The sequence below is a fragment of the Pantherophis guttatus genome, chromosome 1, assembly GCF_059756535.1.
Source record: "Pantherophis guttatus breed Tessera chromosome 1, ASM5975653v1, whole genome shotgun sequence".
Classification (NCBI taxonomy): domain Eukaryota; kingdom Metazoa; phylum Chordata; class Lepidosauria; order Squamata; family Colubridae; genus Pantherophis; species Pantherophis guttatus.
In genome coordinates, this window is record NC_142063.1 from 333774714 (window position 1) to 333790104 (window position 15391).

The 15391-nt window shown below is 42.2% G+C and overlaps 1 protein-coding gene across 16 annotated transcripts in view; it reads left to right on the forward strand.

Annotated features, from left to right (window-relative positions):
- Positions 1–15391, forward strand: part of AUTS2 (activator of transcription and developmental regulator AUTS2) — a 1102353-nt gene that overhangs the window by 759807 nt on the left and 327155 nt on the right. For all 16 annotated transcript variants that reach the window (XM_087889442.1, XM_087889478.1, XM_087889448.1 and 13 more), the window contains one exon: positions 10184–10213. In XM_087889442.1, coding sequence (XP_087745568.1) covers positions 10184–10213 — 30 coding nt within the window. The remainder of the gene's footprint in view (positions 1–10183; positions 10214–15391) is intronic.

Below are 15391 nucleotides of genomic sequence, written 5' to 3' on the forward strand. Positions count from 1 at the left end.
TAAGGTTTTCATAGTGCTCCCTATAGAAGAGAATATTTTGTAGCTCAGGGTTGAAGTGTGGGGTCCTTGGTGCTCTCTGAACTTGGTTGTTTTCTTGGAGACACATTGTTAGCTCCTTATTATCTCTTCGCTAGCATCTAGATAAACAGAGATTAACATCAGGATTAACACTAGACCAACAATTAAATAGTAAAAAAATACCCTAATCAAAGAATTACAAACTCAAACAAACAACTAGTAGTAAACAACAGCCTAATCAAGGAACCAACAAGAAAATGCCCATCTATACTGACAAGGCAACCCACTAGTATATAAACAAAGAGCAAAGCCCACTCCCTTCTAGCACTGATGAGGTTACCTAGTTGGGTAATGAAATGTCTGCAAAAAAACAACCAAGCTCAGAGAGCACCAAAGACCTCATAGTGATCCCTTCTGATTTTTCTTCCACAACAACTTTGTGTGATAGGTTGGGTTGGCCCAAACTCCACCAGTGACTTGGAGAGGACTAGAATCTGACACTTCCCGTTCCTAGTCTAGCATCTTCACCACTTCACCAGAGTTACCCAGTGAACTTGCATGATTGAAAATTGTCTTGTCATAGTGCCACATATTTCCTAGATACCATACTGGGTTTCAAGTTCTTAATGTGATTTTTTTTTTTAAAAAAAAAGTCAATTGATAGAATTGTTCTCTTAGATTGCATTCCCATAAAACATTAATTGGATAATGAATTAGCTTCCATTCTGGATTCCTACAGTACATTAAACTAGGTAAATAGCATAGGCTTTCGCAATATACTAAATCCCAGACATGAAACAAAGAGAATGACAAATCAAGCTGAAGACCAATTGAGCTTTGCATTGAGTGATAAATTGCAAGATTGTAGGTGTTCATTGCGATACAGAGCCTTCTTTCTTTTGTACAGGCATGCTTCAACTTGGCATGATGTTGTTGTTTTGAATTAAACCCCGTTACTTGAAATCTCAGGAATAGCAGGAACGATGAGCTGAAATCAGGATTATTATATATTCAATTTTGTACACCGGTCTTCTCAATTCAACTTCTTTTGTTGGATGAAAACAAAAATGGCAAGATGACAATCAATCATGATGATGATAGTGGTGGTGGTGATGATGATGATGATGATGATATCATTGAATTGTGTTCAACTCTTGGCAATTCTGTGGACCAGGTCTCTCCACATCTTCTGGTCTTGCACTATTTCTTTGAATTCTTCTGTGCTCTGGCTGATGTCACTTTGATGGTGTCTAGCCGCTGTATTCTTTGGCAGCCTTCTATCGCTAACTCTTCCCAACATAATTGCTTTCTCCAGTGAATTCCCCCACATGACATGGCCAAAAAAGATGACAATCACAACTGCGCAATCGAAGCTCCCCTTCTTTTAATCCCTCCCAAGATCAGATCTGCTCCCACCCTTTTAGTCTTTTGAAAGGCCTTTGAAGATATGGCCATGCCAACTAGCTCAGGTCCCTAATAGGGATGCAGCCCGTTGGAGGTGTCTGATGGAGTAGAGAACACCCCACCTCCTTTCTGTGGGCACTTTGCTCCCTTCCTTTCCATCCTGCTTACTTTTATTTTAATTACATTTTTTGATTTAGGACCTTTATTTCTTGTTTTAGTGTTTAATTTTGCATTTTATTCAATGTCTGTAAGATGCCTAGAATCGCCTTTGGTGAGACAGATGGCATACAAGTTTGATAAATTAATAAACGTGCTTCATTGCATGTAAAAAGGGACATAGCTTTGATCCTGAGATTGTGACCATGATCTTGACTTTTTTGACACGCTCATACACACGGATACACACCCTTGTGAGTTCCCTTCACTGGTGGCTTTGTTTACTCCCTCGCCACACATTCTGTATAAAATGCCGATACAGACGTAACTTCTGCAGCTAATGATATAATGCTTCAAAGGCATACCAGGTAGAACATTATTCTAGCTATTAAAATAAAAATAAAAATCATGCAGCAGCTGAACTATCTCCAAGGAAGAAAAATGAAAAATTACTTTTGAATGCGAATACGTCTGCGAAAATGAAACCATGTCTTACGAGCCCCAAATGACATTTTGCTAGTTTGGTAGTGAACACATAATGGTCTGGAGATGGAATAGGAAGCAAATATAAATATTCCATTGCTTCCTAATGCTTTATATTTTTTTGTTAGTTGGTGCATCATGAATATGAAATTTAGCTTGATATGTTGCCATTAGCCATTTGCCAATGGCTAGGTCTATGGCCTTTGAAGGGCACATTTAGATGTTTAAAATCATGCTATGGGCATTCTCAGAAGAAGGCTGTTATGGATCGGGGTGGGGGAGGGAGAGGCAGGTTTTGCATTCACAGAATGTCTGCCAAGCACAAAGGCACCATTCCTAGAAAGCAAATGGATGATGCTAAAATGCAGTCTGGGCTAACTGTTCCTTCTCCAAAGACGTCATTAGATGGCAAGGCTGTAGCCTCCCTCCAAACAACTTCTGTTGTTAATCTCAGTTGCTGTCATTTTCTTCATTTTGTGTGAGAGGGGGAGGGGAAGGGGGAGGAGGAGGAAGAAGAAAAGGAAAAAGAAGAGAAGGAAGAAGATAGAGCAGGAGGAGGAGGAGAAGAAAAAGAAAGAAGGAAGAAGAAAGAAGAAGAAGGAGGAGGAGGAGGAGGAGGAGGAGGCGGAGGAGGAGAAGGAGGAAGATGGAACAGGGGGAGAAGAAGAAGAAAAGAAGGAGGAGGAAGAGGAAAAGAAGAAGAAGAAGAAGAAGAAGGAGGAGGAGGAGGAGGAGGAGGAGGAGGAGGAGGAAGATGGAACAGGAGGAGGAGGAGGAGAAGAAAAGAGGGAGGAGGAGGAGGAGGAGGAGGAGGAGAAGAAGAAGAAGAAGAAGAAGAAGAAGAAGAAGAAGAAGAAGAAGAAGAAGAAGAAGAAGAAGAAGAAGAAGAAGAAGAAGAAGAAGTTGTTCTTGTTGTTACTATCATGCCAGGAAGCCCCACCAAACTAGGAAATATATTATTTTTAAACCTTAATAGAATCGTTGGGTTGTATGAAGCATCTTGGATGAGGAGTGAAACATCTTCAAGAAAAAAATCAAAGGAAGTCCAGTTGCCTTTTGAAAAAGCACCTTTGGAACTTCTTGCTTAGCATTTGTGCCTTTCATTCAAATTTGTTCCTTCCTTTGATTCTACTAACCTAATTTCTTTTCCCATTGTGTATCCTATTAGGCAAGGTCTTAGCAAGTATAAGACCATTATAAGAATTCTAGTATTAACTTTAGGTCTTGGACTTCCAACCACCCTGTTCCTCCTGCTTCCTTTGGCTTCTTTTCTTTCGGACTGGGAACAGTGATGGTGATAAGGACGACTATGATAATACTTATAAAAATCATCCGATATACAGACTCCTTGGGAGCTATTTTAGCCGGTGAAAATGCCATTAATCAACAAAGAAGGGCATTCCTGTATGATCCCTAGCAAAAGGCAAAAGAGAAATGCCATATCCCAAAGGCTTCGCAGAAGGTCACGCTCAGTGAATTAGGCCACGATAAAGGTTGCATTGAAATAAAACGAGGCCACGGGATTCGTTGAGGGAGGGAATAGGGAGGAAGAAGGAAGAAGGGATTGCAAATGGGGATCCTAAATAAACGCGGTCATGTGATCACCTTTTGTGAGCTTCTACGTCAACGGGGAAGCCAGATTCACCGAACGACCATGTTGCTATCTTAACAACTGCAGATATTGGCTGAACAACTGTTCAGCAAGAAAGATCGTAAAATGGAACGAAGTTCATTTGACTAATTCTGTTTTACTTAGCAACACAAATTTTGGGCTCAGTTATGGTCGTAACTCAAGGACTGCCTGTAAAACACTATGGAGTGGAACGTAAGTCCAAGTGCTATTGCTATTAAACATGGCCCCAGACTCACACCTGCCGCAACGGAACAGCTTAGAACAGGCTGACAAAGGCTGTTAACACTGGAAGTTTTTAAGAAGAGATTGTGGATAACCATTTGCCTGAAGTGGTATAGGGCTTCTTGCCTAAGCAGGGGGTTGGTCTAGAAGACCTCCAAGGCCCCTTCCAACTCTTCTCTTCTCTTCTCTTCTCTTCTACTCTACTCTACTCTACTCTACTCTACTCTACTCTACTCTACTCTACTCTACTCTACTCTACTCTACCCTACCCTACCCTACTCTACTCTACTCTATATGAATAAATTTAATAATAAATGAAAATAAATAAGTGGATTCAACCAGGCAGGCTTTTTATGATCAACCTTGCTACGTTGATGCAGGAAGTTGGCGTGTGGAATTTTCTCCCTCCTTTCAGCGGTGAAACAATTTTTTTCCCCCTCTTCCTTTCAGAAGGAGGAGATCAGATGGTGCTGCTCCAATCTCATTTTTGCCCTCTTCCTAAACTGTCAGCTTGTCCTAGGAGAAGAGATGCAGGGGGATATCGTTAGCAACCCAGCAAAGCATTCCAGGAGGTTGGCCAGGGTTTGCCCTGGAGTCTCTTTACGTTTCTTGTAGAGCGAGAAAGAGAAGGAGGCAAAGATACATTAACAGCATACTCCCAGCTGGAGAAGATGCCAGATGTCAACAATAAATGGATTTGAAATATGAAAGTGGGACTTTTTTTTTTTGCCTTGCAAGATGCACTGAAGTGTATGTGGCTTCAGAGGCTAGTTTTCTCACACTCGGAGAGGCCAGCTTTAGTTCATATGGCAAAATATGCACTTAACCACCAGTTCAGCCAGCTCAGATTTTGGCCAGAAATTCACAAGACAGAAAAATAAGCTCTTGCCCAGCTAGGATGAGATTATTTCAACTAAAGATAGAAGAAACTCAAGAATTGGGGCAATGGTGGGATTCAATTTTTTTTACTACCGGGTCTGTGGGCGTGGCTTGGTGGGTGTGGCGTATCTTGGTGGGCGTGGCATGGGGGCATGGCAAGGGAAGGATACTGTAAAATCTCCATTCCCTCCCCACTCCAGGGGAAGGATACTGTAAAATCTCCATTCCCTCCCCATTTCAGGGGAAGGATACTGCAAAATCCCCATTTCCTCCTGATCAGCTGGGACTCGGGAGGCAGAGAATAGATGGGGGCGGGGCCAGTCAGAGGTGGTATTTACCAGCTCTCCGGACCACTCAAAATTTCCACTACCGGTTCTCCAGAATTGGTCAGAACCTGCTGAATACCACCTCTGAATTGGGGGATTCTTCTTTATTTCAAGTCCCAAACTCGAAATAAGTAGAAATTTTCAAAGGAGATGTACATGGCCATCCAATTCCAGTGAATTGGCATCTTTAGAAATGGATTAAATAAAAATAAATAAATAAAAGTCCTCCTCCCAACAGGTCCGGTAAATATGTTAAATTGGAAAGTAAGCGTTTGATTCGGCTTCCGCTACAATTTTAAATGTAATTCTAAACTTACTTTGGCAAAATCTACATGGTCTTTTTTATTTAGTTTTCACAACACAGAAAAGGCTGTTCCACCTACTCCTCCTTCCACCCCCCAATGACTGACAGGTGTGGATCAGCCTGAATCTGTTTGTCTCTAAGCCTTGGTTTTTCTTTTTCTTTTTTTTTTGGGGGGGGGGTTCTTTTTTTTGCCTACTCCTGTTTTGAATCTATGTTTTATATATTTATTTGTTTTAATTTGTATACCGCCCTTCTCCAGCAGGACTCAGGGCAGTGAACAGCCAGAATAAAACAGAACATACAAAATTTAAAAACAGTTTAAAAATAATTAAATATTTTGACCGCAATTTAAAACATCCCAATTAAAATCAATTAAATTTAACCAAAAACAGATGTTGGCATCTCTCCATCTTTGTCACACACACAAAAAAACCCCTATGAATGTCAGCCCCTGTGATGGGAGAAGGTTGTGTCTTCTGAATGTGACACCCCATAAATTTAACATAGATCATCTTGTTTTCAGAATAGAATGTCTTTTCGTAGCCATGGGCGTTTCTGTCGACCTTTCTCAGAGATGCCAAGTTGGGCATGATGGTTTGCTGAGTGCGTTTATTGCTTTTCTATAGTGTATGAGCTTCTATAGTGTATAAGGCTCCTTTGCCTTATTTTCCTGTGCCAGACGCTGGGGCAGCCGGCTCTGAAGGAGAAAGTTATAAAATAGCATGGCTCAACCATGCTGAGAGTGAAATCGGTGAAATGTGTGGGTCAATGCAAGAATCCAGGGATACAAATGGAAATTGTTCTCTCCCACACACACACACCACCCCCATAAGTTCTGTGTAACTCGGCTGGACCTTCTTGGCGATTCCTTGGCTTGGCCAAGTCATGAAGCCATCAGTCAGAAGGGAAAAAGAGGTAGCATACATCGTCTGTCTGTCTGTCTGTCTGTCTGTCTGTCTGTCTGTCTGTGGAGATTCTCAGTCATCGAGGTCATGGTTGTCCCAAAAGTGCTCTTTCAAAAGGCAACTGGACCAGTAGTGGGTTTCACTTAACTTCGCTACCGGTTTGGAACTATTAGCGTGCGGCACTTGCTTCGCTCGCGTGCGGCGCTCATGTGCATGTGCAGAACGGCTGTGATGACATCCGGGCGGGTGGGCGGAGCCTCCCGCCGTTGCTACCGGTTCGCCCCGGTTCGGAAACCCATCACTGAACTGGACTTTCTTTGGTTTTTCTTTTTTTTAATTTATTTTTTCTTTTTTTCTTTCTTTTTTCTTTTTCTTTTGATTTATATGCCGCCCTTCTCCGGAGACTCAGGGCGGCTTACAATGCGTTAAGCAATAGCCTTCATACTTTTGCATATTTTATACAAAGTCAGCTTACTGCCCCCACAAACTGGGTCCTCAATTTACCTACCTTAGAAAGGATGGAAGGCTGAGTCAACCTTGAGCCTGGGGAGAATTGAACTGGCAGTAATTGCAGGCAGCTGGAAGCTAAATACTACCTTTAACAGTAGCATTAGTTTGCTGCGCCACTCAAACTTCTTGAAGAAGTTTCACTTCTCAGAACTGAAGAAGCTTCTTGGCTGAGAAACGAAACGTCTTCAAAGAAAAACAAAGAAAGTCCAGTTGCCTTTTACAAAAGCACATTTGGGACACTCTCTCTCTCTCTCTCTCTCTCTCTCTCTCTCTCTCTCTCTCTCTCTCTCTCACTCTCACACACACACACACACACACACACACACACACACACACACACACCAACAAATACCCTCCCCTATTTCCCTTTAAAATCAGCTTGGCACCAGCTCTGATTCCATAATGGAAACCAGTCGGCCTCGGTCCTTTGCCATATGCTTAGCTCTGGAGAGAAGGTGCTGCTGGGTATAGCAGTAATGATTTGATGGAAGAATTAAGTGGACCTTGAAATTAGAACTGGACTGTCGGAAAAGGCAGGAAAGCATAATATATTGGCAGTAGAAACGGTGGTTCCTGGGGATTGTATTGCTTCCAGCGTTCTCTGCAGCATCACTGCAGCGCAAGATAACATCGCATGCGAAAATTCAGATGGTGTTGATTAGCTTCACAGTGAGATCTAATGAGTTATGGGTTGGGTGGATGGCAGGGGGAAAAAAAAGACACTCGCTCCTTTCCCCCAGTTAAAGCTGTGCAGCTCAGAACACAACACGGACTTACACACTCACCGACATGTACTAGCTGGCATCACAAGAAGGCAGTGATTTAATGTCATGGCAAAGAATTCTAGGAAGAGACACAGCTTAATTTTAAAGCAGTTGGATTGCCTTTGGAAAGTCTAGGGAAATATCCGTCAGACCCAGGAAGATATTTTCATGGCTTCTGAAATGTCCCAATATTACATGATCAAAATTCAACAGCCTTACCACCGGTTAAAGCAGAGTGATTGCTTGCCAATAAAAGGAATTAGGACTGATAAAAAAAGACCACCTCATAATGCCAAATATAATTTTATAAGCAAAAAGACCGTGGCATTCCCTCCTGCTTCCATCTCCTACTCCTCTGGTGATGTGGTCGCCTCCGCGTTGGCGACTCTTCCTAGCCTCATCTGCAGATGGAGCAATTAAAAATTAGAATGTCCTTGTAATATACAAAAAAGGCCAGCCTGGAATTACTGGAAGTAGGTAGATAACAGAATAACAGAGTCAGAACGGACCTTGGAGAACTTCTGATGCAACCCTGGCTCAAGCAGGAAACCCTATACCACTTCAGACAATCCCAATGTCTTCTTAATCCTCTGTGTAGCACTTAGCACTAGTGGTATATAAGTCTAATTGCTATTGCTGTCCTCGTCCTTGCAGCATTAAACTGGGAAAGATCCTCCACTTTAGGATGAATTTTAGGACAGTGATTCCTTTTTCTCTCACTTAAAAATAACTGATCATGTATTGAGGATTCTGCAGGATTGATAAGAATCAGAGGTGGGTTTCAGCAGGTTCTGACTAGTTCTGGAGAACCGGTAGCGGAAATTTTGAGTAGTTAGAGAACTGGTAGTAAAAATTCTGACTGGCCCCGCCCTCATTTATTCTCTGCCTCCCGAGTCCCAGCTATTTGGGAGGAAATGGGGATTTTGCAGTATCCTTCCCCTGGAGTGGGGTGGGAATGGAGATTTTACAGTATCCTTCCCCTGCCACACCCACCAAGCCACACCCACCAAGCCATGCCACACCCACCAAGCCATGCCCACAGAACTGGTAGTAAAAATTTTTGAAACCCACCACTGATAAGAATGTTTGGGGAACTCTTTAGGAATTCTATGAAGACTTGTCAAGTTCCTTTCCACATGACTGTATGCATCTCATATAATGTTCTTTGAAATTAATGGATGGATGGATGGATCAGTCACTCATCTTAAAATTATCCCATAACCATATTAATTTGAGCAGTGTTTTATAGTTGACATTATTTTGAAATTATAAAATAAGTAATCAGTCTCTGTTGCAGCCTTATTGGTATGCATACTAAAATCATTGCAGGTAGTCTCAGCATACAACAGTTCATTTCATGACCATTCAAAGTTACGACAGCATTGGGGGAAAAAAAGTGACTTATGACCATTTTTCACCCTTACAGACCTTTGCAGACTTACGGTCTGCACATGATCACGTGACTTACAGTCACGTGATCAAACTTCAGGTGCTTGCCAACTGACTCATATTGCAATGTCCCTTCTGATCCCCATTTGCGACCTTCTGACAAGCAAAGTCAATGGGGAAGCCCAATTCACTTAACAACCGTGTTACCAACTTTAACAATTGCAGCAATTCACTTAACAACTGTGGCAAGAAAGTAAAATGGGGCAAAACTCACTTAACAATGGTGGTCGTAAATCGAGAACTACCGGTAAAGATTTACAATTTACGACAGTGAACTATCCTCCTATCTGCTATAGAAAATGTAGAGTCCAATCCAGTGGTGGGATCCTGCCGGTTTAACAACTGGTTCCGTGATCGCGCACGCATGTGCCTGACGCACGCTGTGCGCGTGTGCACAGTTTTACAAAAACTTAACTTCCACATTACTGCTGGGGAGTAACACAGCTGAGGTGCAGCAATCCGCTCTGCCACATGAATCAGCTGAGAAGATATAGGTCAGTAAAGCACAGGGGCAGGCAGGCCCATCTAATTGTCGGAACGAACCGGTTCACTCCCAGCTGATTGTCAGAGTTACCGGTTCACCCAAATCGGTCCGAACCAGTAGAATCTCACCCTGGTCCAATCCCCTTTTAGGCTGAACTCAACTTCAGGATCTTTATGAACACATCTATGCAGTTTTCTTTGCAACGCTATGTTATTTGGCATTGCCTTTTTCCAGGGTGTTGTTGTTTGTTGACTTTTCAAGCTAATCTGCAGCCCTGGCATTTCCTGATAATCTCCCATCCAAATACTAACTGGGCCTGAATCTGCTTAGTTTCCATGCCCAGACAAGGTCAGTTAGATGCTGAGATTTCTTCTGGTCTAGCTAATTTGGCCAACACGTAGGGAAAATGTTGACCTTGAATGGAGGACAGACTTGTTCCATGTAATTGAGGTTGTATTTGGTATTAGTTAGACATGCTGTGGCCCTCCACCGGGTGGGCCATTTTCAACCCTGCGGAAAAACTTGATGTGTTCTGGAAGATTATACCTCTATAGGTTATTCCCTTGAAATGAATTTTCATTTAACACAGAAAGCTTTCGACATCTGTGGATTGTTTTTGAAGGTAATCTCTTCCTTTCTCTTTCAGTGTGACAGCGACAGTGATCAAGAAGAGAAGGTAAAGTCAGTTTCTGGTGTCTTATTCCCCCTTTTATGGCTATTTCTGGTATGGTTCATGGTTCTCATATTTCCTTTTAGTTCACGTGTTCATTAGTGAAGTTTAGTCTGAGATGTGTAAAATGTTTGGTGTGCTAAATCTGTAAGTTGAAAATTCCATCATGGTCCATGCTTGACCAAAGATGATTTCAATAGATCTTCTCTATTGATCTATTGCAGGGGTGTCAAACTCAATTTCATTGAGGGCTGCATCAGGGTTGTGTTTGATCTCGGGGGGGGGGCTGGGGCGGGCATGGCCAGCTTGACATCACTCGTGTCGAGGGCGTCTGTGGTGGCCCAAGCGTTCTGCCAGCTAAAATGGGCTCCCAAGCTCTGTTTTCGCTGGCAAAGGCACCGCGGGCCGGTTCTTTGCTGCTTCCACGGCGGCCCCGCAGGCCAGATCTAAGCACCCCGTGGGCCGGATCTGGCCCACGGGCCTTGAGTTTGACATCCCTGATCTACTGGATCCATAATTCACTTACTATAGTAGATTTCAATAGCTCTAAAGTGGGCATATCCTGTTTGCCCCTTTGTTTGAGGCATAGAACGTCCTATGATTCTAGACAGTTACTCAAAATGGAGTCATGCGTACAACTGCAACACCTACTTTTAAAATCAGCGTTCTCAGTCTCTGCAACTTTAATATGTGTGGACTTCAACTCCCAGAATTCCCAAGCCAGAATTCTGGGAATTGAAGTCCACACATTTTAAAGTTGCAGAGGTTAAGAATCACTGCTTGAAACCAAGGGTAGATAATTGGGTCACGTCGATCATCCACTTTCAACATCCCTAATGGCAAGAGGTTGTAGATATTTTAATCCACTTTAGAAAACAACATGGATTTGTTATGCAATTATTAATTACTTGAAAAATATTTTGTTGTTTTCTGGATGGTAGAACCATGTACGGTAGTGGCCAAAATTGTGGAAACTGTTTAAACAAGGGGTGTGTATGTTTGTGTGTGAGAAGAGTACAGTGTCTGGAAGTCTTTCCAAGTCCTTTATCAACAGGGGCCATATTTTTGCATTTGTGTGTCTATGCGCTGGGAAGCATTTAGCATATACAGTAGTGGCCAAAATTCCCACTTTTTGGGAAAAGTGTATTTTCTAAAACTAGCTAAAAACACCACTTTTTTTTTTGGAGTAGTACCATAAAATTATATATCAATGGAAAGATAATTTAATCATGAATGTAATGCAATAACTTTTATGAAGGATTTGCTATTAGAATAGCAGTTACAGTATGAAGAAGAAAATTGAAACATGTAGGAAAAATGAGATATACAAAAATTATCACCAAGTATCAGTTAATACTTAGTTGGGTAACCTTTAACATGAATTACGGCCTTACAATGTCTTCCCATGGAGTGAACCAAGTCTTTGAGTTCTGCAGCTGTTATAATGTGAAACCAAGATTGAATGATTGCTTCTATTAACTGGGTTTTATTGCTGGGTCACTTCTGACTAACAAGTTTCTTTAATCGGCTCCATAGATTTTCAATTGGGTTAAGGTCTGGGCTATTCCCAGGCCATTCCAGCAGTGGAATAGGATTATCTTGAAACTCCAAAAAAAAAAAAAAAAGTCATGTTATTAGCCATCAAACCTCAAAAATACACTTTTCCCAAAAGGTTTTCACAATTTTGGCCACTATTGTAGTTCATTATTTAGCTTTGACTCCTGTGACAACATTCTGATTATTTGTGCAAAATCGGTAATTCTGCTGTTTTAAATACAGGTAGTCCTCTACTTACAACCATTATTGAGCCCAACATTTCTGTTGCTAAGTGAGACATTTACTAAGTGAATTCTGCCCCATTTGAATCACTGCAGTAACACGGTTGTTAAGTGAATCTAGCTTCCCCATTGACTTGGCTTCTCAGAAGGTTGCAAAAGGTCATCACGTGACCCTAACACACTGCAACAGTCATAAATATGACTCAGTTGCCAAGCATCCAAATTTTGATCACGTGACCATGGGCATGCTGTAATGGTCATGTATGAAAAACGGTTATAAGTCATTTTTTTCAGTGCCGTTGTAACTTCGAACGGTCACTGTAAATGAACTGTTGTAACTCGAGGACTATCTGTATTGACTTTTCTTTGTAGAATATTGTAGAATATTGATGTTTGACAATTGGATGGTAAACGTTTTATTTTCTCCTAAAAAGTTATTTTACTTGCAGAGTTGTTTCTCAAAACACACTGGAGTCTGTTTCAAATATGAATTCATTGCAGTGGTGGAATTCAAATAATTTAACAACCGGTTCTTTGCCCTAATGACCAGCTGGGTAGGCGTGGCTCAGTTTTCATGTGACTGTGTGGGCGTGGCCAACTCAACATCACTCACGTTGTAACACCTTAGCTGTTACAATGTAATAAGGGTTAACCAGAGAGGCAGTTTCTGTAAGCAGGGCAATAAAGATTAGGCTAGAAACTACACCAGAATGTTTCCTTCCTGCCTTCCTTACAGGATTAGCCCTGTAAAGTGGAAAAAAACAAAATAAGATTTCTTCCAACACCCGGTTCTCTGAACTGCTTAAAAAGTTAACAACCGGTTCTCCCGAATAGGTGCGAACTGGCTGAATCCCACCACTGATTCGTTGGCTGCAAAATATATTCCATTGGATCTGCACCATCGTATTTCTTTGGTTAAAACACTGGACATCACCGAATGAATACAGTTCTTACAATATAAATTGCATGTGTTCCCCTTCCCCCATACTCCAGAAAAAAAAGCTCTATGGAATTGTTAATATATAAATGGGCATGACACAAATTAAAACTGCTTTCTCGATCCAGTTAAATTACTACAAAATTAATTAACAGGCTACACAGCTTTCATTGACAGTATTTTTGTTTGGAACACAAGCATGATTAGTGATCTTCTTGTTGGGGAATAATGTTGGTATTGACTATGTCATCTGCAGTTTAGGAACCATAATTTTGTCAGCGATGAAGTAAATTGCTGTGATGTAGCAGTTCGTGGTTTGTTTTCTTTATTTATATAGACATCTTGCCAATCCAGCAAGGCATGGAAGTCAAGGTTAATTGTGATTTACTCCTGCTGGTGCAAAAAATGATAGCAGTGATCACACTAGAACTGGACTGTAAAAACACACACTCATTGCACCTTTGTGATCCTATTATTGTATGAGTGATAGTGGCGGGGAAGGGGTGGGGGGCTATATAAGGCTGTTATATAGGGTATATGTTGTGGCCCGTCAGCGGCCTGTGCAGCTAGTAGCTGATTCCGACAGCGAGGAGGCTGGTGTGGTGCTGCGCCAGCAACCTGTACAGCTGGCACTCGAGTCGGACAGTGAGGAGGCTGGAGAAGATGTGGTGCCAGAGGCAGGGATTCAGCCAGGGCCTTCAGAACCTCCAGAAGCTCCTTTAAGTGAAAGGGACAAAGAGAAGGAGCCTCTTCTCAATGCACAGGCGCGCAGAGCTGCCAAAAGGCAGGAGTGGCTCCTCAGGAGGAGGTCTCCTCGAGAGTAAGGCTTGGGGCTAATTGGCCACTCCCTTAGCCTATTTAAGGAAGGATGACGACTGAGGCCAGGGCCGGATTTTCCTATAGGCTAACTAGGCTTCAGCCTAGAGCCTCAAGATCAAGAGGGGCCTACATTCAAATTGTTAGCAAAATTAAAATTACACTTTCACTATAGGTGAAGGGGCCTCATAAGTGGAATAGCCTAGGGCCTCTTTTCATCTAAATCCGGCCCTGACTGAGGCAATTTGCAGGGAACAACTTTGTTCACTCTCCTTCACGTCCTGATCTTAGTTCTCTTATCAGTTTCCTACAAACTGCTTCTGTGCTTTCTGCCAATCATAGTAAGATTACGAATATTTATTCTTTGGATTCTTGTAGGCTGTTAAGAAAGTTAATTAACAGCCTTTATTTGAAAAAGACTGATTTAATTTAGTAAACTAAGGTTTGTACAGACTTTGTGTGTGCTGCGTTCTTAGCTGGGGCAGAACAGTATAACACAGGCAATAGTTGTTCATATAAGTCAAGGTTAGAAAAAACCAAGTATCGCAGCAAATCAGTTCAGTTGTTAAGTGAACTGTGTGGTTGTTAAGGAAATCTGCCTTCCCCCATTGACTTTACTTTTTGGAAGCTGGCAGGGAAACTCACAAATGTTGGTCACATGACCCTGGGATATTTCAAGCATCATAAACAAATGCCAGTTGCCAAGCACCTGAGTTTTGATCATGTGAATGTGGGGGGATGATGTGATAGTGTTAAATGCGGGGAACCAGTTGTAAGTCACCCTTTTTAGTACTGTTGTAACTCTGAACAATCACTAAGTGAATGGTTCTAAATCAAGGACTATCTGTAATCCAATCAGAAGTTGACTAAGGCATGAGTCATGGTCAGCCACGCCTCCAAGTCCAGAAAGGGATGCAATTGATCAAAGGATTCCCTGGCCACATTCGGTAGATGGTGATTGTGGAGCTCACACAACTCAACTTGAAGTCCCAGGTTCTTCTCAACCCCCTCCCACCCAGGGGTGAAATCCAGCAGGTTCTGACAGGTTCTGGAGAACCGGTAGTGGAAATTTTGAACAGTTCGGAGAACCGGTAGCGGAAATTTTGAGTAGTTTGGAGAACTGGCAAGTACCACCTCTGGCTGGCCCCAGATGGGGTGGGAATGGAGATTTTGCAATATCCTTCCCCTGGAGTGGGGTGGGAATGGGGATTTTGCAATATCCTTCCCCTGCCACGCCCACCAAGCCACACCATGCCCACCAAGCCCCGCCCACAGAACCAGTAGTAAAAAAAAAATGGATTTCACCACTGCCCCCACCCCCTTGAGCCTTTCGATTTCAAGGTATTTTTGATTTCTCCCCACCCTTCACCAGGAGTGAAATTTTAAAAAGAAAATAAGTTGCCTTCTTGAAATTGAATCGGTTCCCTCTAGAGGAGGTGCTTTCAACCCTTCGTGCTCCGGCGTCTCTCTGCGGCGTACTAAAAGTCTTCCCTTCATTGCCAATTCTGCATACGTTGCTTGTTCTCTTAAAAAGAAAAAAGGGAAGGAAAGAAAAGAAAAGAAAAGAAAAGAAAAGTGGGGGAAAGCAACATACCATCCTTTGAACGGGTCAAGCATATTCAGATGAAGACAAATGGCGCTTATTTGATTTCT